This window comes from Lissotriton helveticus, chromosome 2_1 (genome assembly GCF_964261635.1).
Source record: "Lissotriton helveticus chromosome 2_1, aLisHel1.1, whole genome shotgun sequence".
Lineage (NCBI taxonomy): Eukaryota > Metazoa > Chordata > Amphibia > Caudata > Salamandridae > Lissotriton > Lissotriton helveticus.
Genome location: NC_136059.1, coordinates 581,179,732 through 581,203,956, shown reverse-complemented (window position 1 = coordinate 581,203,956; position 24,225 = coordinate 581,179,732). Strand labels below are relative to the sequence as shown.

Sequence of the window (24,225 nt, the reverse complement as noted above, 5' to 3'; positions counted from 1 at the left end):
GTGGTCCGCTCCCCTTCTAAGTACATCCATAACTGAGAGAATAACTAACTCAGTAGAATGATCTGGTCTAAAGCCAGCCTGTTGGGGGTCGAGGAACTGAGAGTGTTCGATGAAGGAGCTAAGGAAGTTGGTGACATGGGACTCAAGTACCTTACTAAGATAAGGGAGCAACGAGATGGGCCGAAAGATGCTCATAAGGGAAGGGTCAGCGTTGGGTTTCTTAAGAATGGGGACAACTTCAGCTAACTTAAAAGAGTCTTTAACGGAGCCTAGTCTAAGGGAGTTATTAAGGAGTGACAGGGGGGGTTTGGAGCAGGTTTTCCAAGAATGCCAAGTTTATAGCCATCACGGACCAATAGTTTTCCAAGACAGGATACATCATTAAAATAAAACAATTCTGCCATTTCGATTGCTGTAATTATTTCTGTTGCCAAAAAGGTTAAAAAAATGGTCTATTTCAACAGCATGTCCAGACACCTTTTTACATTTTTTTAATTCATGAAGAACACCATCAGCACCCATATTTACACATGAGTAAAAAATAAATACGCCAAAAGATGTAATTTAATATTGATAAGGCGACGATAATGAACAGAAAGAACCCTGCTTGCTCAATCACCTTTCCCGTACTGAAATAACGAAATATATTTGATGTTCTATCCCAAACCAATGGGAAGCCTTTTTATTCATACTGAACTAAGACATCCATCTGACCATAGAAGAACATCCCCTTCATTGGCCACTGCACAGTTGATAGGCAGAGCCTGTCATCTGATCAACTTCATGCTAGGCAGCCACAAACTATAACACATAAACTGCTTTCTAAAGACCCGGAAACAGTCAAAACTATTAGCAGGGAGTTAAAATTGCTAAGTAGGAAGGGCAATAATAGGTCTGAGCGAAATTTCTGTTACATGGCGTCATCTTGCAAATTTCCCAAATGTATGCCAAAAGCGCTGGAACACAGGAACAACGGGAATGTGCTGAATGGAAGCAACTTTTGTTCATGGAACTTGTGCTTTTGTGCATTATTTGTTACTGCAAAATGTGTCCTCACATGCAAATAGGACACAAGAAGAAATTTTTCACTCAAATATAGTGCTAAATGCTGGTTTTGTATTTTGCTTAATTTCGGGACATTTTTGTGCAATTATGCAAAAGCAACAAGCTGGCTTGCTCCAACACCTGAGGATTTAACAGCAAGAGCATCTGAAACAATTGGGACCTACAGCTAGGCTCTAATGAGCAGGTGCAAGGATCGTCTTGTGGGTAGAATGTGAGAAGACCTTGCCCTTGTAAAGATACACGTATTGATAGCAAAAGATGACCACTACTTTCTAAAACCCTATCTTCGATGTGTCAACTTGAGAACGAGGCTAGTTTACTAGAATAGTTCAGCTAAAAAGTGCAGTGTCCATCATGGAGTAACCCAATGAATCCATGCATTATGCACCATTGGTCCATGCATCATGGAGTTACATTTAAATGTAAATGTGCAATAATGATGAATCTTTATGAGGTATAAACCAAAATCACATAACATTAGTAAAATATAACAACACATGTTAACGGCACATTTGCATATAACTAGCACATAAGTAATTGTTGCTGCAAAGAGGTAAATTAATTTACGTTCTCAAAGTCAAAGCGTTACTTACTTCTTCTGTCATCTAAAGTAGGTTACAACCAAGATAATCACCTTATTGATCAGTACTAGAATGCAGCTTTACATACACCCTTTTGAATTTTCCTCTTCATTATTCACATCAATTGAACATGGCAGAAATCAATTCCAGCAAGAAATCAATCTCATATCGTGAATACTTTGAGACCTATGTCCTTCCTGTACTGAAATCCAACACTTCCATTCTCTGTGCTGGAGCCGACGTCAACCACTCAGATGCAACTGAGCTTAAAAGATATAAGCCACAAAAACCATTCTCTCTGCCACAGCTAAGTGAGTAATTATTCCCAATTCAACATTAGCAGGCTTGGAGCCTGAGGCTTCTTCGTGTGCTTGGCTGAACTCTGGAATTCTTTGCCAGCGGAGTTACGTGTTCGAACAATCTCTGCCTTTTTACTTGATTTATAAAGATATAGCTACTCCATCAAAGTATAGATCCTTCTCTGCTCACGTTCTAGTTTAGCACCACGGAACCTATGGTAGGCACGTGCTCCATAAATGCTTTTAACATAACTGCTCTTCAGATCAGGAGCAGACCAGGTACTGCCTTCAGCGGCACTGCTTTCTGTCCCATTTAATTTCTCCCCTCACAACACCCCAATGGTCCACGAAATGGACACTCACGCCCCATATCAACCCAGTTTCTGGACAGTTACCCTTACCCCACTGATACCTACTTATTAGTCTTGCGACTGGATTTCACTTCAATCTTGAGCGACTGTGTCTCTGGAAACAAATGGCTTATCCCCTACTGTCTCAAGCACACACCCTCTAGCCTTGGTCATGCTCTATGGCGACCGTGTTTTTCTTTTAGTTCTGACCAGTAGTCCTGTCAGCCAAATCTGCAATCATCAAACACCATCTGCAGCTACAGAACAGTCAAACACCCACATCTGTACAACAGAAGGGATAAACAGCATTCTGAATACTATTAATTGTTCACTTACATTACAGACCTACTTTAGTTGCAAAACCTTTCATTCATCACTGATCAATCACTCATTCGCCATGGAATACTAAAGGAGTGTCAGAGTGGTCGCAAATGTGCTTTGATGGCCATTCTTGATGACGGGTACTGGCAGCAGATTTCAAGCTTGTTCTCTGGACCTATACTGCAGGCCACACTGGCCTTCCCTCTAACACAACACCAGATCATTTATAGGACAGGGCAGGGAGGATTTATTTTTTCTTTTTACAGAACGTGGAAGCAAAATATTTCACCAGTTTGTGCTATTTTGCTGTTTACACATATATGAAAAATTGGGTAGTAATTTGTCAGAGACCTCATAAATTCTGTGAAAACCATAGCATCTCTTACAGAGGCAGGGCTTCATAACAAAAGTCAAATCTGTTCCACCTGCAAAATATTATTGTGGTGTAGGGAAAAATTTTCACTGCCGCCCACTCATTCTCATTCCCCTGCTGCATGAGGGCTGTGCAGCCGCGGCCCATGCAGGTAAGAGTGGTTGGCCGGGTGGGAGAGTATTTCATGGTAAACAACTAACACACACACACACACACACACACACACACACACCTCCCCCCATGATGGATTATAAATAGTCTAATCAATAATGCAGATCCACCTAGTGTATGCCATAAGCTTCATACATCCATGCAGGCCCGGTTCTAGAGGGTGGGCCGGGTGGGCCGGGCCCACCCAAACATGACCCCGGCCCACCCAAACAGGAGCCTTGGCCTGAGGCCTGATGTGAGCCGTTCCTCCCCCATCAAGTGTTCGGGCTCGCTCTCCTGATTCAAAGTCAAGAGTCTGCTGCAGCCTCCGTGCAGCCAAGCACAGATTATCGCGGCCCATTGTCACATATAGAATGACAATGGGCCAAACCCAGCAGGCACAGCATGTGGTGGGAGCTCCGGCCCTGGCCTTAGGGCACAGGTCTTCAAACGGTGGTGCACACCTCCCTGGGGGTCCGTGATTGCATTCCCAGGGGGGCACAACTGCGTCTGCAAGGAAGGAATTGTGAATGAAGATCGCCTGCAAGCGTCGACGTGTATCTGGTGAGTTCACAGGCTGTCTTCTTTTATATGCAGAAGTTAAACAGCATAAAAAGTTTGCACCTGTAATCCTGAGTTTTTCCTGGGGCGCTGTCAGTGAGTAGGGAGACGGGGCTCAAGGGTAAACACAACATGCTAATAACTATGTAATTTTTTCATCTTCATATAATTGCATATTTTAAAAAAAGCGCACACACAGTAAATGAAAAAACAAAGCAAATGAAACGAATTTTGCAAAAATATACTCTCTTACGTTATAAACCTCAGTTATCTAAAGCAATCACTGCAGATTTCTGTGACTGACCAGACAGTCGCCGATTTGAATCCTGGTTTTCACAGTGGGAAATAGTAACTAGTGGATTTATAGAGCTACACGTTCCATGCCTGTGGTAAAAAGCACTATGGTATCACATAAAGAATATATTAGCTCCTCGGCTGCTTTTATGTGTGTTGCTTAACCAGTTGCATAGGGTCCAGTGTCATGAGAGGCCTATTAAAGCCAGGGTCACTGGAATCATGCCGTGGGGGAGGACCAAATCATGTGTCAGGGTTGACTAAATTATGTGGCAAGAAAAGGAAAATTATGTGGGGTTATGCAGAACATTTTGTCATGCACCTACTTTGTCATTTTTACATTTGGTAAAAACTATCTGGGCATTGATTTTACCTAATTAATGCTGGTTTAATACCCAAATATAGCAAAAAGCAAAAGAAAGGTGACCAGTCAAGCTTTGCGAAGGGCGTTTCACAGAGAGATGAGAGCTCCTTCACTGCGAAAAGGTGGGGACAGCACATTGGAGCTCATTATTTCTAAAAGGGAGGAGTTGTGTCCTAATGGCAAGAGCTTCCTACTTTGGAACCTAGTTCAGGTCCTCCTGTCAGCTCAACTCAAATTACTTAATAGTCCAGTGCCTAAAATAAAAAAATATATATAATAAATTTTATGAACTTGTATTTGTGTAATGTAAATGGTGCTTATTTAAAGTTTCCCAATGCCCTTGGGCCGGGTCTTCCTTACGTAAAACCAAAAAAGTGATGGATAACCTGTTTCAAGATTGGAGTGATAGCCATGGTCGGTAAGTTGTGAAAGAGGCAAAGGAGGTAGGGGGCTAATTAGGGCCTCAGCTATAATTAGTGCAGAAAATAAAATTCCATTGGGGCCCAGGAGTGCAGGATAGGTGGGTGGATGGATGGGTGGATGCATGAATGATGTATGGATGGATGCATGGATGCATGCATGATGGGTGGATGGATGCATGAATGATGGATGCAGGTTGGATGCGTGGGTGGATGGATGGATGGGTGGATGCATGAATGAATGATGTATGGATGCAGAATGGGTGGGTGGATGGATGGGTGGATGCATGAATGATGCATGGATGGATGCATGGATGCATGCATGATGGGTGGATGGATGCATTAATGATGGATGCAGGTTGGATGGGTGGGTGGATGGATGGATGCATGAATGAATGATGTATGGATGCAGGATGGGTGGGCCATGTCTGAACTGGGGTGGCGGGGTGAGCTAAAGAACGGTGATGGATTAAACCCAGATCAGTTGACTGGGGGTGAGTGTTTGTATTGTCAACTCTCCGTCCATCATCACCTTTGGTTTTTCTTTGTTCGCCCTAAGTGGCAGGGTATGCTCAGACGTGAGTCCCTTGCTCACTTTGCCACTGGAGTCAAGCAAGCCCGGCTGAAGACGGCTGTAATGCCAGAAACCGGTCCTGGGAAGCTTGATTCCGTTCCAGGGAAGACATGGCTTGGCAGTTCGGGCTGGACTGTTCCCATGAGGCACAGGGTCAGACTGATTTGCATATGGCCATGTCTGAACTGGGGTGGCGGAGTGAACTAAAGAACGGTGATGGATTAAACCCAGATCAGTTGACTGGGGGTGAGTGTTTGTATTGTCAACGCTCCGTCCATCATCACCTTTGGTTTTTCTTTGATGGGTGGATGGATGCATGAATGATGGATGCAGGTTGAATGGGTGGGTGGATGGATGGATGGATGCATGAATGAATGATATATGGATGCAGGATGGGTGGGTGGATGGATGGGTGGATGCATGAATGATGTATGGATGGATGCATGGATGCATGCATGATGGGTGGATGCATGATGGATGGATGGGTGGATGCATGAATGAATGATGTATGGATGAAGGATGGGTGGGTGGGTGGATGCATGAATGATGTATGGATGGATGCAAGGTGGTTCGGGCTCGCTCGCTGCGCTCGCTCACTGCGGTGCAATATGCAAATTAGTTTACGGCTCACCACTTTCAAATGTCACCAGCCGCCCCTGCTGACTGCTCTACCAACCTCCCATCTCAAACTCAGGATTTAACCAGAAACCAACCCCACCATACCTATCTCTTTGAGATGTGGCATTTAATGTATAGGCTTTGTCAGCAGATGCCCTTGGCAGCGAGGTTCCTGGGCCCTAGGGCCACCGCAGTGTAACTTTTAAGTTACCTCAGTCAAAGGAGGCCACCACAGAAAGTGTTATGGTTTTTCTGAGAGACCAAATGTTTGATCATGTACTCCTTCCTTGGAAAAAAAAATAAAGCCCTTTCAATCAAAACCAGCGAAACTGAACATGTTTACGCCACAGTTATTTGTTCAGACAGCACAGTCATTAACTGCTGCCTGCTGGGGTGTATTGATATAACCAGGGCCACTGGAATTATGCACCATTGGGGAGGGAGCCTGGCTGCTTGCATCCTGGGCAGGAGCTGAGAAGCCGTGGCACCTGGTAAGCTACATTTAAAAAAAAGATATTATTAAATTACCCCCCCGCGTGAACCCCCTACCCCCTCTCCGTCCCCCCGCAAGTCATGCCGGACGCGACTAACTCAGTGGCCCACCCAAATACACCATTGGCCCACCCAAATAAAAATTCCTGGAGCCGGGCCTGCATCCATGTAGGCTAACAGGAACTTTGCATCAGTAAACAGCCTTTATGTGATTCTTAGCCTCATCTTCAACAATGAAAACAGAGAGAGCCATGTGCATATTTGTCGGGAGGAAGGTGTAAATTGCTTGCCTAGAAAGGGAGCTTTATGGTGGATCTTTTCATGTACTTGGGAGAGTTGAGGCGGAGCGAGGACTTCCATCTTAAGCTTCCTCCAGGTAAAGAGTGCTGTTTACCAGGTACTTTGGACTATCCATATCTAATGCTTTGCCTGTGATACAGACAGTAGTGTAGGTGATTCCTGCCTGTACAGGCAGCCAGCTTAATTATGCTGTGTGTGAGCAATAGGAGAATCATCCATCTCTCTTATTCTTTATCCCTTATATATGACTGACTCGTTAACGGCTAAAAGCATCACCTTCAAAGTGGCATAGTGGCCAAAAACAGTATCAGTGCACGACAAAGGTCATGGCCAAGGGCAGGCCGGTTTGCCACTAGTGACATGTTATGGTAAATAAGGTCTCATAATGGCATCTAATAAATCCCAATGTATTAATCAATCATCAATGGTATGTTTTTTTCGAGCAACTCGCAGATAAGTTTAGCAAACGAATTAAAAAAATGTGAGCACAATTTGTCCAACTTCTGACACTTGCTAAACTCGATTATAAAAGAACCTGAGTTGTTTTCATGAATCTGCTTCAATCCTTGTACTGGACAAGCAGAGATTTCTAATCCACCATGCATTCCAAGACTTTCAGGATGTTTTTCTTTCCTCAAGCTCTTAATAGCTGTTTGCCAAACATTACTGTGGTGAATGCAATCTGTCAAAATAGAACCTATGGAAATGTTTTCACAAACACAGCTGTGTAACCTTTCTTCATATTCCTGAAGTAAAAACAAAGGTTTCCTTGAAACGGTGATAAATAAAATGTAGCTTTGATGCTTGCAGTTAGGCCTCCGAGGCTTCTCGGTATCTCGAAGATTGGATTATGATATATTTAAAATAATGCACATCCGAATCAGTTTGGCAGCCGCCCATTTATGGAAACAAATTGGGGTCAAACGTATTTAAAGGCGAGCAAACAAAAGAGTGTACAGTTAGTGCTTATGCTGAAGTCGAAAACATATTTTGGCTGTATTTGCCCATATTGCATTTTTTTAGCAGAATATGTTGATGTAGTCCCACACCAGCGGACAAAGTTTATAGAACACTGAACACATCATGTTCACTCCCTATGAGCGGTCGCTCCTTTCTGGCTTCATGTTTCAGCTCCGTGGAGTGCGTTTTCTCTGTCCACACTATTTCTGCCAATGGGTCTTCGCACTCGGCTGTTTTCCTTGAGGAAGGAAGAATGCAGCTTATCTATCACTATTGACATATTTTTCTAGTTCCACGAGACCTATTTGATTATTTTTATATGTATTACTCATAGATACATTGTTTTTCTGATGCACTTATGCCTAGCCCTATCATGGCCCCTAAAGGCTTCAGAGTGATTCACAAAGTAAAATATGTGCAGATAGAAATGTGCACATGACACAACAAAAGGAGTATCATACCAGTAACAAAAGAAGAGAAGGGGACACAAAAATGGCTGAAACTCATTGGAATTAAAATATGTCAAACAATGAGGACTCTTGTAACACATTAGAAAAACATGTGTTTCTCATGTCTGCGCACAAGTTAATACCGTGCCTTTAATGCCTAGCCACATTCTGATTGTCTACTGTGTACAAATGCCTGTGGTGGAGTTTAGAAAGCACAAGCCTAGCTTGGTGGAAGTGAGCAGTGTACAGCCGGAGAAGAAGAGCGTGCCGCACTGGGTACTACTCATGTCAGACAAGTGGGAAGGGGTAAGGACGCTATGGAGACCAGGAGTTTCGGTGGGGGCAGCTTCTCTTGACCAAAGACAAGATTATCCTTCAAGAGATGGGTCTACTGCTTTATCCTGAATTATGAGGGCCTTGCAACCTCACCAATTATGGCCACGATGAGGGACATGGGCAGTGTGGGTTGCCCCAACAGAAATGCATTCGTATGTCCTACTCATGTTTGCGGTCTCACAAGTCAGTTGAGACAGTGTCTGTTTTGGGTTTCTCGAGTGACATGTTGGTGAGTACAAATACACGTAGGCAATTAAGTGTATGTACCTGTTTATTGTCTGGAACTCGTGATTGTACAACCAGCTTCTCTGCACAGACTTCATCAACTGACCAGTACATTCCCAGTTCTACATCACAGTTCAAATATTGAATTCCCCAGTTGCTAAGCAATGCTTCAAGTAACAAAACAACACATCCCCATTCTTATAATAAAAATAACAATACTTAAGGAAATATTAAATAACTAAAAGAATGAAGAGATAAGTATAAAACAAAGAACACACTTATATTCCATTACATGCCTATTGTGGTTTCCGAGCATTGACTCCTTCAAGTACATAATCTGCTAACCATTTAGGTAGTCTTCTAGTTCTTTCTGAAATACACTCATCATGATTCTGAAAGGGAGTCATATCCTCAGGTATAGCTATACTCAGACTAATCTCAGACTGACTCACATCACCACCAGACTGAGAAGTTACACCATCCGCATTCACAGAACTCTCCACCACTTCTTCACGAGGAGCTTCCGCATTAACTCCATCCATACATTCACTACTACAAGCAAGGTCATCATCCAACCAATGAAAATTACCAGGAGTGTTGGACTGTGAGACATCACTTCCAAATAATTTGGAAGTTAAAGCAACACTATGCATGTTCCACACTTTCCCACTCCTGTCTCTTATAGCATTATTGAGCACTTCCACCACTTCCTCTGGCTCAAGAAATTGACTTTCACCTTTTTTTTACTTTACCATGTTTTTTAATCTGAACCCAGTCACCAATGTCAACAATGGCAGGTTTGGCTCCTCGTTTTTCATCACAATATGTGTTAACCTTAGCATGATGTTCCATCAATCTGTTACGTTGAGTAGACATACACGTAGGCAATTAAGTGTATGTACCAGTTTATTGTCTGCAGCTCGTAGTTGTACATTCAGCTTCTCTGCACAGACTTCATCAAGTGACCAGTTCATTCCCAGTTCTACATCACAGTTCTAACATAGAATTTCCCAGTTGATAAGCAATGCTTCAAGTAACAACACACCACATGTTCTGTGTTACCTACCAAACAGTTAAGAGTAATGACTTTTCATCAGCTTTGTAATGTGTAGACTAAATTTTAGCTTCAGAGCCAGGGCTTCCAAGTTGCATAGTAACTAGATTTAGATTACTAGTGGCTTTGATGGGGTGAGATACGTGCTGCCATTTGTAAATAAAGGTACTTCTAGTTGGCGTATTTACTAGCTGTAGTAAATACAACTGTTCCAAGTGTTCTGTCAGAAAAAAGGGGAATAAAGTAGAATTCAGTGTTGTCAGCACCAAATTCTGACTGTATTAGTATTCCCTGTTCATTTTCAACCAGTAAATTGAAGCAGTTTGCAACTGTCAAAATGTACCTGGGGTAAATTTAGGGGTGTGCAGTAATTACTCCCCATCTAATAATTCTGATCTTTTCTCAAAAAGGAGCTGTGACCTGATCGGAATTTAGTGAAGACCTTACTATAAGAGTTTGGAAGGAATTCCAATATAGTAGTCATTCATTTCTGAACTGGAAAACCAGCACCTATCAGGCTCTGGTCTAGACTGGGCGTGTCCTCCTTGTTCAGAGTAACCTGTATTATGAAGTGGGACTGTGTGCAGTGTTGCTAACCCTCTTGACAGTTATAAATGTAAACTTGCTGAACCTCATTTTGGAGAAAATCCTACAGGAAGAGCGTACGCTTGAAATTCTGGTAACATTTCTTGGGGATTGCTAAAATAAGGAAAACCCTTTCCTTTGAAAAATGGGAACACATTCAACTAAAAACATAACACCAGGAAAAAGGGACAAGCGGGAGAGGACAATAGCACAAGAAAAAGTGTAGGGAGTTGATCTTCCAAGGAATAAACAGAGTAATCAAAGAGGCACTAGAGAGGCAGGGTTAGAGATATTAATGTATATGTGGGGCATCAGCACTAAGGTATACACAGGGATAGATGTACTAGGAAATATGGAAGGGTGTAGTTGCGCAGTAATTAGTAGGGGGTAGAGGTATTGGAGTGTAAGAATGTATAAGTATTGAGGTCAGTGTCGGATTGGTAACACGGGCTCTCGGGCAATGCCCGAGGGGCCGGTGTCCAGTTCCAGCTGTGGGCTGCTTTTTTGAGCAGACTGGGGGACGATTAGGGTGATTTCTGCGATGTTCAATGTGGCCAGCAGCGCAGTGGGTGCCTGAATGGCCTTTCTGCAGGCAGATGGGGTCCATTACCTCTCATTTAGAAACAGGCAGAGGTGTCACTCCCTTTGGTAAACATCACTTACAACGCAAACTATTACAACGCATTGCGCTGGGGGGCGCTCTAGGATAGGGAATAAGTTTAATTTACTATCCAACACCTTCCCTAGTGTCCACGGGGACTGGAGTTGGAATAGTAAATTAAACTATTCACTATCCAGCACCCAAAAGCGCTATGCGTTGTAATGGTATGCGATGTAAAAACCGCATTGTAAAGGCAGGCGTTGTAATAGCCTGCGTTGTAACGTCATACATCCCTCCCTTTCTCTCGCTGGGCCGGCCCATTAATGTGTGCAAAATGCAAATGTGGACCACTTTTTTTTAGCGTGCTCGGGCCAATTTTTAATCCCAATCCAACCCTGATTGTGGTACAGGTAGGGAAGCTAAAAAAGGTTGTTGGTAGGTGACTAGTCCTTTGTTTTTAACAGCATAATTGGAAATGAAGAATACTAAGGGGCACATTAGGATGGCGGGCGGACTTTGTCCACCCGTCATCCCGTCGTACAGAGGGACCGCCCACCATAAGGGCGGGGGTCCCGTGCCCGCCATTAGGATGCACCCGCCACAGTGGCGGGCGCATCCTGCATCCCTAACATTGTGGCGGACAGTGCACTCAACACCGCCCACCACAATATGAGGGAGGCATGCTGTGCACTTCCATGCACAACATGGCAGGCACAGCGCGGTGCCTGCCATGTTGTACATGGAACTGCAGGTGGGTACCATAGGTACACCCCAAGTGCAACCCCACCCCCGGAGTCTCTGGGTGCCCGCAACGGACCACCCTAGCAGACTCCGCATGCCTTTTCTAAAAGCACATTGGTAATATGGCTGGCGGTGTCTGAAAGACACCGCCACCATATTGCAGCCTTTTTCGCCCCGGTCGCAAGTCGACCGAGACAGAAATGCGGCGGACGGTCTTTCCGTTGGCCGCGGACCCCCCAGCCATTCTAATATGGCAGGGGGTCATTTGTGCATGGATGGCGGGCGGATTGCCCCCGCCGGCCCGGTGGTGACCACCGCCGGCCCGGCGGGGGCAATCCGCCCGCCATCCTAAGGGGGCCCTAAGTCTGCTGAGCATTACTTGAGGTGTTAGCCATGGTGGATTAACAACCATCCACGAGGCTGATGTAAGTCCTACTTATTTATGGTCTAAGGAAAGAATCATGAAGTATTACTAGGGATGTGCTAGACGTTAGTCTTAAAATCGCGATTTTTCACATATTGTACAGTAATGTTATTTTTATAATTATGGAAAGTAATTAAACATATTATCTAGGGCGTGCCCAGTCTTTAATTGCTATTTTGCATATACATTATGGAATTATTAAATGTATTTTCGAGTGGTTAAGGGCTGCACTTCCTTTCCCCCTCTCTTTAAATTTCTGTTCCCAGATCAATTTTGTTAGACAAGTTTATAACCTTACGATTTTGCAAAGAACAAAATGTATTTTATCAAGTCCGCAGCGCGTCACTTTAGGTGTTAGCCGTGGGCTGGGCCAATGACCATCCACGAGCTTGAGCTTTTACATTTTGTGTAGCAAACCTGACTTAATGTATAAGTAAAGCTGAAATAATAAAGTTTTCTTACTTTTAATTTAGTTTTGGTAGGTGTAAGACTATTAGGAAATAGACAGATGATGAGGTACTGTCATGGGCAGAGGTAGATTTGGTAGGATAGGAGAAGTGTTAAGAGGATATTCGCTATACTATATAGTAGGGATAGTGGTACTAGGGTAAAGCCAGGCAGCAGATATGCTAGGCAGGGGTAAAGGTAGGAGGGGTTAGCCAAAAGTAGAGGCCAGGGATAGTGAAAGCAAAATCACAATGATGGAAGAGGGGGAACCGGACATGATATATGACAAGTGATGAAAAGAGAAAGAAAGAAAAGTAAGAGTAGAAAGAAGGGGGGACAAGGTCTAACAAATCCTCTATATGATTTTGGAATAGTTTGCCTGCCATGAACAGCAGTCACCAAGATGGATTTGACATTTTAGCAATGTTATTAATTGAAAAAGAATTGAGGAAACAACGTTCTGGAGAAGGTTTTTTACAAAAACAGGTGTCCTTAAATGCATCTCAGAGAACAGTTTAACCTTTTTAAAATGACGTTTTAAGAGTGTGGGGGGGGAGTAAATGGAAATATAACTTATTGTTAACGGGAGACTGATTATTACGTTTTCTTTCCCTCAAATGTAAGCATTTATTTTACGCATACAGTATATACTAGGAGGTTTTACTGAAAGCTGTTGTTATATTTCACTGTTTTAGCAGAATATTGTTTTTATGTTTTTTAGAGACAATTCATAAAGAACCTCTTCTTCAGCTCTCAATGAGATGGGGACTTGTGAAGCTTTCCAAATTCCTTGCATCTTTGCCTGGAGGACCCCTTGCACTAACATTGCCAAATGATGATGGACAAACACCTTTGGAATTAGCTGCACAGAATGGGCACACAAAACTTGTTGAAATCTTCGAAAAGTAAGTGTTTCCTTAATATGAGCTTTAGTGATTTGTGTAACATATGTGTCTGTGTTTTTATTTATTTCAGAAAACCACCCTGGTAGAATAGCAATTTACTATATACCTAAAATAATTTTAATACAAAAACTGATCTCCGCTTCCCCAGGCTTTCAAGTAAATACAGAATCACTGGCATCAAACAAGTTAGGAAACATGGCACCCGATGTATTAACTACTGGTTGCAAAAAAACAAATGTTAATTCCCAACCAGTATTTTTGCGACCAGTATAGAATTTTACCAACTGATCTATGTACTAACAGATTGGTTTTGAAAATATTAATGAGGTAAGTCACAAATTGCGACTCACTTCGATTGGTGGCCATCACAGGGATGGTGGCCTGCACCAGGCAGCAGACCACCATGTCTGTGATCTCCTGTAAATAAAGTAAAACATTTTTTAATACAGCCCAGATTTCTCAAAGGAAACAACTACATTGTAAGAAAAGTGTTTACTTTTTTTCAAGTTTAAGAGGCAGTAGTGGTCCCATGAAGCAACCACGGCCCGTGCAAGTAAGAGTGGTGGGGCCCGGTGTGGAGGTATTTCGACGGACAATGACGAGAGAACATTAATTATTTATTTAAAGTTCACTTGTGATCGTCCACCAACATCCCCCCACCCGGCCCCACTGCTTTAACCTGCACGGGCTGCGGCTGCCATGAAGCACCGCCTAGTCCTCAACAAACATTTTTAGGTTTCGCTGGAGGGCGGAGCTCTTAGCTCCGCCTCCAGAGAAATCTGTAGTCTTCAGTAAGGGACTCTTGGAATACGCCCTCTGTTTCATTGGCTAGCTCCATAAATGGAGGCTAGCCATTGGAACAGAGATCTGTCCGTCAAGGCCGGACCAGATTCGGGGGCGTTCCCGCGATTTTTTCCCTGGGCGTTCCCTCTGTGTAGTAATGCAGCGGTGGGCGGAGTTTCGTTTTTTATTTTTTACGAAGTACAGGTCATTGCTTTGTTTTTCTAGCCTTCCTGCCCCCCCCTTCCACCTGTCCTTTTGCCTGTTCCCACCCCCTCCCGCTGTCCGTGTCACACTGGAAGTCCATGGGCGTGCCTTGCCGTTCCCGCCCCCCCTCGCCCACCCGACATCTGGACCGTTTGTGGTTACACCCAGCATTTGCCCGTAAAAATCAGCCCCCGCCTGCCTACCTAAGGAGAAGGGCCGCTGCGCTGCCCGCAGCGACCCGGAAGTGGTTGGCCGGCCGGAAGTGCCCGCCCCCGCAGCCCGGGGGGAAGAAAGAAGCATGGCGGCCGGTTTGCAGGGCTCCCGTGATGCGAGGGAGCCCTGCTGCATCTAGGAGAGCCCAGGAGGAGAGGAACCCCGCCCGCGGCCCCAAAGCGACCGCCGGAGGAGTGCTGCAGGGAGCAAGGCTCCCGCCAGAAGACAGTCGGTGAGTGGGAGTTCCATTCCGGTTTGCAGGGCTCCCGTGATGCGAGGGAGCCCTGCTGCATCTAGGAGAGCCCAGGAGGAGAGGAACCCCGCCCGCGGCCCCAAAGCGACCGCCGGAGGAGTGCTGCAGGGAGCAAGGCTCCCGCCAGAAGACAGTCGGTGAGTGGGAGTTCCATTTGTACCGTTCTTGGATGTGTGAATAGTGAGTTAGTTTAGCATTAGTAATTTTAAAGTGCGGGTGACAACAAATGAACATACAATTCCCCAAGTTACTTGCGCCTGCATTGCAAATACTGAAGTCAGCTCTCCTCCTAATGAGGATGACCAGACTGCTAACCAAAATGGCAGTCGATGGTGCTCCGCTCTAACAGGCGGAAATGCACCACAATACTCTGGCGTTTTGTTCAGCGAGAACTTTTCACAAAAATATAACAGTTCGGTAATCCTGTGTTTTGGACTGGTGGTGCTGCGGGGGACCCGTGGTGAGCCAACCCCGCATGAAAGAACATATTTGCTGGTGAGTCCTGGGCCCCTAACACAGGTGGAGCAGTCTCTGTGGATTGCTTGGTCTAAAACGACTAGCAAAGTGGGCCTAAATGGACAAACATTGAGACTGGTGCAGTTAAGACGTTGCCCTGAGCCCTGGAGCTGAAGGTGGCAACCACTGGGGAGGAACTGGATTGGGCCCTGCTAATTAGCATGCTGAGAGGGGGACATCCAGGCACGGATTTGAATGTTCACCACAAACACTTTTAGTGTGTGTGTCCTTCCTCCTGTTGGAACGCTGCTTGGTCTGAGCACCCACTGTTTTGAGCCCTTCAGGACTACCTCCCCTGGGCTGACAAGGCTTGAAACTGATCCAGACATGCTGTCTAGCAGTTTAAGAGGGGCCCGTGCCACAGACCAACCATGGTGGTTGCCAGAAATAAAAGTAAAGGCACACTTAAAGATTTACTCCAGCAGCATTTCAATAAAAAGAAATCAGATGCTTCCCATTGACAAACCAGACCACCTAATACAGTCTTCAATGGGACCACTATCTGGGCACATGTTGAACATATTCAACTAATTTGTAAAGTAATGTATGCTGAGATTAGAATTACCATGTTTAAATTGTTTGTTGCCGAGACCCAGCATGACTGGGTCTCGGCAACAAATTAGGGACAGTCGTTATTCTATTTATAGGCAGTTCAAGCTCTGGTTAACATTTTTCAAGTTAATTTTACAGACTTCACTATAGGGGGGTCATTCCACATTTACACACCTGACCTCTCCAGAAGCCCACCACACAGAAGTGCTTTGAGAGACTACCTGCAGCTCACTTATAGATCTACATGACACAATTGATCATAACCACCTAAAGTAATATGCGTAAATATCCCTGCAAAGTATAAATGGCTTCTGTATGAACTCGCACTACTAAATATGGACATGGGCCTTCTATATCCCCACTGACTAGGCTCGCCCCAGGTCGGAGACCTTCTCCTCCCACTTCTTTTCTTCATCCACAAGGAAGACAGCAGGTGTGGTAATTCTTATTTGAGGAGGGTGTTGTTCAAAGTTAAAGACCACTGGAAGAAAAAGGAGGGGAAATAGGTGGGATTGTGGGGTATCAATAGAAATCAATCCCTCTCACTTGTGTCACTTTACTCACTGAACCAGGGCCAGGAGCAATTCTTTTTCTGAGGACTAGACCTTACATTGGAATGGGCTAAAGGCCCCCTCATGGTGAGAGGACACCTGAACCTGTTCATGAACTAGGAATTAGATCAAATGCAATACAATTATGGAGGGATGGCTGTCCTAACGGATCTAGGGACAACCCATCTTGATGGTCTTGGATTGGCAGAGATATAGGCTTCCCTTGGGCAGCGACTAATCCCATTTTTCGTCCACCTGTGTGTGGCTAGCTCTGGGTGTGTGTGTGTGTGGCTCTGGGTGTGTGTGTGGGTGGTAGTAATTGCGGTCTGCTGAGCTCGTCCGTAGGGTACAATAGTTCTCACATTTGCGAGAGATTAAGCTATTGGCAATGTAAATGACAATGCCATTTATTTATCTGTTTTCAAAACCAACACATAAATACAAATTTTGTCATTTGCAATGCCAATAGCTCTAACTTCTCCTAAGGCGAAACCGTTGCATTGTAAATGCTTGTTTTTACATTGACAAGGGAAAGGGGGTCTCTTTTGGGGATGGCTTACCACCCTAAAATTTGTACACCATACCATTTTTTTTTAGAAGAGAGGCCTACAACATGCCACTTCCTAATACCAAATCAGTAAAGATTTACTATCACATTTTAGAAGCCACTAAATTGCTAACTACTCCTAAAATGGGATTGGTACTTTAAAAAGACATAGCATTTCTTCTGTTAAAAGCACCCAATCAGAGTGTTTGCTACTTTAACAAGCATTTGCAATGTAATAGGTCTAGCATTAATGCAAGTTTGAGCTGTTGGCATTGTAAACGACAATGCCTTTTATTGATGTTTTGGATTTTAAAACATAAATAAAAGGCATTGACATTTACAATACTTATAGCGTAAATTCTCACAAATGCTAGACCTAGTGCATTGCAATAAAAGGTCTTTCGACCGCTTGTTAGATTGTAAATATCATTGTAAATATCAGAGGAAGAGACCAGCCTACGACGTCTTCAAAGTAGTGATATAGTGCAGTGAAGAAGATGTGTAAGTGTTGTAAATTACACAGACACAAAGGGGCCCATTAGGATGGCGGGCGGATTGCCCCCGCCAGGCTGGCGGTAGCCACCGCCGGCCTTGCGGGGGCAATCCGCCCGCCATCCTCAAATAAATGACCCCCGCCCTATTAGTATGGTGAGGGGGATAGCGGCGGACGGAAAGACCGTCTGCCGCTTTTCCGCCCCGGTCGCCTTGCGGCCGGGGTGGAAAGGTTTAATATGGTGGCGGTGTCTATTAGACACCGCCAGCCATATTACCATAGGCTTAGTTAGATGCCTTTCCGTGGAGATGCCGCCACGGAAAGGCATGCGGTCTTCACTCTGGGGGCCCGCTGCGCGTCCCCAGAGTGAAGGAGAGGTGGGGGGTGCACACGGGGGGTACCAGTGGTACCCCCCTGCATTTGCATTAACAAAGCGGCAGGCACCGCGCGTTGCTTGCCGCTTTGGTAATGAAAATGCATTTGTGCACTTTTAGCATTGTGGCGGGCGGTGCTGAGAGCACCGCCCGCCACAATGCTAACAATGTAGGATGCGCCCGCCACAGTGGCAGGCGCATCCTAATATCCCCCACGGGACCCCCGCCTTTATGGCGGGCGGACCCAATACCCGATAGGCTGGTGGGCGGACTAAGTCCACCCGCCATCCTAATGACCCCCAAAGTGTGTAGTGAGATACATATGATCCGGACTATAAACACTAACAAAGCGCTCCAACACCTTTCGCTATGTGGTTACACTGTTGTGGCTCAGGAGGAAGAACGGGAGGGGTGGCTATTTCCTGCCCTCTCCGTTATTTGAGTGTGCAGTGTGGCATTATGTAATGTCATTGCCATTTTTTGCCTAATTAAAAAAAACACTCCAGCTATAATAGAGCCCTGGCTTCTCCTCCTGGTGCAGGGCAGGCTATGCTTTATGGCAGGCATGGAGGGAGGCAGGAGGGATGGTCTCAGCTGTAGCACCGGCCTTGTACAGTGCCCCTGCTATGACTAGTGAGCAAGAGTCACTGAGGTGGTGGTATTGGTGGTGGTGGTATTGGTGGTGGTGGTATTGGTAGTGGTGGTATTGGCGGCAGTTTTGGTATTGGTGGTGGTATTGGTATTGGTGGTGGTACTGGTATTGGTGGTGGTGGTATTGTTGGTATTGGTGGTGGTGGTATAGGTGGTGGTGGTGGTATTGGTGGTGGTGGTATTGGTGGCAGTAGTATTTGTGGCGGTATTGGTGGTGGTGGTGATGGTGGTATTGGTATTGGAGGTGGTATTGATGGTGGTAGTGGTGGTGGTATTGGGGGTGGTGATATTGGTGATGGTATTGGTGGTGGTGGTATTGAAGGTGTTAGTATTAGTGGTGGTGGTATTGGTGATGGTATTGGTGGTGGTGGTATTGGTAGTGGCAGTATTGGTGGTGGTAGTGGTGTGGTGATATTGGTGATGGTGGTGGTATTTGTGGTGTTATTGGTGGTGGTAGTATTGGTGGTGATGTTATTGGTGGTGTTGGTATTGGTGGTGGTAGTATTGATGGTGGTGGTGGATCAGTATTGAAATATCGAGGGACAAAATATGGAATTATCAAAATATCGACGCCAAAATATCGAGGGACAGAATATAGAATGCCTATCTACAAACAGTTAAGTACTAAAATATCGATTCCAAAATATAGAATGTTAAAATATAGTAAACTAAAATATTGAATTTTTTAAATGTATTAAAAATATTAGAAATGTAAGTCAATAATGAACATAATTAAATAAAACATAATTAAAATAGTGTAAAAAACTTTAAAATGTAAATATAATAAATGAAATGTAAAAACTATTTTTTAATACAAATGTACTTAATAACATTACAAAATAATGATTAATCTTAATTATAAATTATTTAGAACATTAATAAAAATATATTGACATAAATATATAAACATATTATATAAATATAAAAATAAATAAAATATAATAATTAAATTACTTAATATAATAATTTTATGGTAATTAATAATGAGTGCAACAGTAGCGAAAACGTTGGATAGCGTAGGGGTAAAAATTACTATTCCCACTCCAGAGAGTGCAACAGTAGGGAAAACATTGGATAGCGTAGGGGTAAAAATTACTATTCCCACTCCAAAGAGTGCAACAGTAGGGAAAGCATTGGATAGTGGGAGGGTAAAAATTACTATTCCCACTCCAGAGACTGCAACAGTAGGGAAACTGTTGGATAGCGTAGGGTTAAAAATTACTATTCCCACTCCAGAGAGTGCAACAGTAAGGAAAGCGTTGGATACCGTAGGGGTAAAAATAACTATTCCCACTCCAGTGAGTGCAACAGTAGGGAAAGCGTTGGATAGCGTAGGGGTAAAAATTACTATTCCCACTCCAGTGAGTGCAACAGTAGGGAAAGCTTTGGATAGTGTAGGGGTAAAATTACTATTCCCACTCCATAGAGTGCAACAGTAGGGAAAGCGTTGGATAGTGTAGGGGTAAAAATTACTATTCACACTTCAGAGAGTGCAACAGTAGGGAAGGAAATGATTTAATATTAAAATAAGATTAAATTAATTATCAATGCCAATAAAAAATTCATAAAAAATATTGACCAATTAATACCAATTAATTACCAATTATTTTTTATACCAATTAATAGATTAAATGCCAATAAATAATTAATTATCAATTAATTATCAATACATATAAATAAAAATAAATATTAACTTTATTACAATTAAATTACTTCCCACCCAATTCTCCTGTAAACCCACAACCCGCTCCTAAGAATAAAAAATACAATTAAAATAATTATCAACTAATCAATTATTAAGAGTTATTTACCAATTCATAAAACATAATTACCAATTATTAAACATTAATTACCATTTAATAATTAATTATTAATTAATTAATTATCAATACATATTAATAACATTTAATATTTAATTTACTATAATTAAATTACTTCCCACCCTATTCCTCTATAAACCCACAACACGCTACGGAATTAAATTATGCAAAAATTAAATTACATAACATTCATTATTTAAAAAAAAAAACTAAACATACAATAGAAAAATAATACATAATTGTACCACATATATTACCATACATAACACACAAAAAAATCGATATTATGGGAATCTATATTATAAAATTCGATATTGTGGGAATATATATTATAAAATTCGATATTGTGGAATTCGATATTTCCTACCCCAATTTCGATATTCTGTCCTATCTATATTTTGATAATTCGATATTCTGTCCATTCTATATTTTTGATTCAATATTCTGTCCATTTGATATTTTGGAATCGATATTTAGGGTGTTCACCCGTGGTGGTATTGGTGGTGGTGGTATTAAATTGGTGGTGGTGGTATTGGTGGTGGTGATATTGGTGGTGGTGACATTGGTGGTGTTATTGGTGGTGGTATTAGTGGTGGTATTGGTGGTGATATTGGTGGTGGTGGTATTGGTATTGGTGGTGGTGTTATTAGTGGTGGTGGTATTGGTGATGGATGGTATTGGTGATTGGGGTGGTGGTGGTATTGGATTGGTGGTGGTGGTGGTATTGGTGGTGGTATTGGGGGATGGTATTGGTGGTGGTGGTATTGGTGGTGGTATTGGGGATGGTATTGGTGGTGGCATTGGGGGTGGTGGTGGTGTTGTTAATATAACATGCTTTTGGAAACAACCCGTCAGGTGGCTTAGTGCAGATGACATGCAACACAGATGTGCTGTTGTCAGCTTCAGCCCATTAGCAAATGATTATGTGCTACCTGGAATCACATGATTTAATTAGCTAATTATTTCTAAATCCATTTTACTTGGGGGGGGTTGAAACAGACACAAGATAATGCCAGGTTAAAGTGATTGAAAGCAGGCACCTGTGTTACGTGGGCAGCAGTTATGCTTAAAAAAACACAAGCGGTTCAGCTGAAGCAACGCATTTCCGGCCTGCAGTAAGAGAAACTCCATAAAGTAAATAATGTGTACAGACTAAATAACAGGTTCCATGAAACAACCGAAGTAAAGGGGTCATTCGCCATAGGAAGGTACAAATTAAGACAAGGCCGTACTAAGGAGGAACTAACAAGCCTATTAACGAAACAAAGGCAGCATTTATGAAAGACAATTACAAAAGCCAATGAAAAAATATGGGAGGAGAGTGGGCACGGCTTCTCTCCTATACTCTACTACATCAGTCTCGCAGATCGAGCACTGCATGCATGCTTGAGCAAGCCCTACGCCCAGAGAAGGTGGCACATTTAAATTCACAGACACTGTGACACAGTAACAATAAACCTCAATGTCTAGTCAGAGCGCTATCTTTTAAAAGAACAGTCTGATTAAGAGTTCGATGAAAAAGGAAAAACCTCTAATTTCAAGAGTAACCTTTGAAAAACAGTTGCGGATTTACTGGCTAAGTTTGCTTCACCATAATATCTCAGTGGTTGACAGAGTCTTTATTCGGTCATGGGAGCCGTAGGGCGCTTAAAATGAGGAAAAACTAAACAAACAAGAAGGTTCTAGCAGGTTCTGGAGCCAGGATGTGGCTGCATACACTTTTGAAATAGTTAAGCAGTAAGGTATTCTACAATTTGATCACGGGCATCTCAGGCCAAAAGTATCCTATGGGGGCGGAGGGTTCATGTTTACTCAGATGTTTTCTGAAACGTTGACTCACACTCCGCTTCGTCTACAGTACCAGCCAATAGAAATAAAGATGCCATACAGGATGCTATAATGTATTAAATATTCAGTGAAATCACCTGCCCTTTGTCCTAGTTTTTCAATTGCGTCTGCTTAAGAGGGAAAATACCTTAGTGGGTCACAGCCCAGCGAACTGAAAAAAGATCTGAAAGACAAAAACATCAAAAAAAGCACCACAGTCAACTTGTATTCTCCTGTTTTTGTGATGCTAAAACAATGATCCCAAATGGTACTCCAGATAATAAGTCCAATGGGTTCTGGTGGTCAGTGATAGGGCACCAGATGCAGATGATGTAGATGCAGATGAGGGGAGGACCAGTTATTACTCTGACTCTTCTTCAAGGTCAAGCTTACCACAAAAGGACAACTGATGCTGGGAATGGGCTAGCGTGTGTTGTATGTCTCCTTAACACCACATTTTACATGACAAATGTGTCGTCTCAGTCAAGCTATTTTATGAGATATGTTTACCCAGGGGACATGGGGAGTCCCATGGACCCACTGGTTCACATTGATAACTAGGGATCTGGGATTTAGGTCTTGAATCAAGTTGCACTTTGTAACCATCATGGAAGGCTCACAAGATGCTTTAGAAGTTTCCTGAATCAGGGTTTTAATCCCCATACAATGGAACACTGCTCCGAGAGCTGGTGTGAAGGAGAGAAACTCCGGTGCCCCTCTTGGGCCTGAAAATGTAAGACACACTCTTTCAGAAAGGCAAGGGTATTACGTGGTGAGGAAGCATAACTCAGGCTCACAAATGCCACAGTACTGGAATGCCTATTTCAGGTCTATGACCCTTTTGCACGGCAGTTGTTTTACGTTTGAGTTTGATCAGCCTGGATGCAAGATTGTAGTGGCTTCTTTTGAAACATGGTCAGCGACGGCTACCTCCCCCCTCCCTGTGGACCCACATCAACCCAGGACATACTTGACATGAAACATGACTGTCTTTGGAAGGCGGGGGATCGCAAGACCCCCCGGCCGTATTTATTAAGATACAAAATAATAAAATTTATTAAACAAAAGATACCGTTTTATGCAAAATTATTCAAGGACATTAGATACAACCATATCAACAAGTATGATATGCTAACCTTAACAAGATTCTAATACAGCTTGTTTCCTAACCGAATCTAACATCCTCCTCTGAATTATTGCATACTAACATTACTGGCCATATGGCGAGGTCCTAACCGGTGTCAGGTCCTACTAGCTGCGCCCTTACCGCAGGTGCGCATGCGCAGCCGAGCCCGTTAATTACTCGGTCCACGCCGTGAACTCCATTTACCCACTGAAGGAGGGCCCTTACTCGCGCCATTCGCTGACGTCATGAGTACGCGCGGGGTGGCTACCAGCCATAAGGACAGCGTGACTCTCCTACCCGCGCCCCTTTGTAGCACCAGTTATACCTGCCCCTGAAGTTCTGGGAGGGGCCAGTGACCCCTCCCCCTGGGCGGACACCTCCAAAGGAGGATGCCGCCCCCTCAGACCTTAAAATAGCTGCTCACCGGTCATGACCTTACCGCATGTCCATACCCTAATAAATACGACGACCTGTGGAAAAAGATCTAAAGGACAACTACACTAACTAAATCAACATGACATGACCATCGTCAGGCTACTAGGGAAAAAAGGCCTAAACAAAATTGCAACCGACTTTAAAGTATCAACACTACATCATAACTGGGAAATAAATAGTTAATACACGTCAATACATGCCATTAAAACAGGTATACAATCTACATGAGACACCATTGCAATCGACATTTATGTTTCAATACCACTTCCTAAACGGGAAATAAGTCATTAATACACGTCAATACACACAATACAGGAATATCATATGCACAAAACACTGCAATGTTCCAGGGATGGTGGGTGGGGAAAATTAGGAGGCCCCGAGCGCGGGGC

General features: G+C 43.5%; 1 protein-coding gene across 1 annotated transcript in view; it reads left to right on the top strand.

Moving 5' to 3' along the window:
• The window catches only part of ARHGEF28 (Rho guanine nucleotide exchange factor 28), a 1,107,856-nt gene that overhangs the window by 495,585 nt on the left and 588,046 nt on the right, over positions 1–24,225 (top strand). The window contains exon 5 of the mRNA XM_078675262.1: positions 13,305–13,488. Coding sequence (XP_078531388.1) covers positions 13,305–13,488 — 184 coding nt within the window. The remainder of the gene's footprint in view (positions 1–13,304; positions 13,489–24,225) is intronic.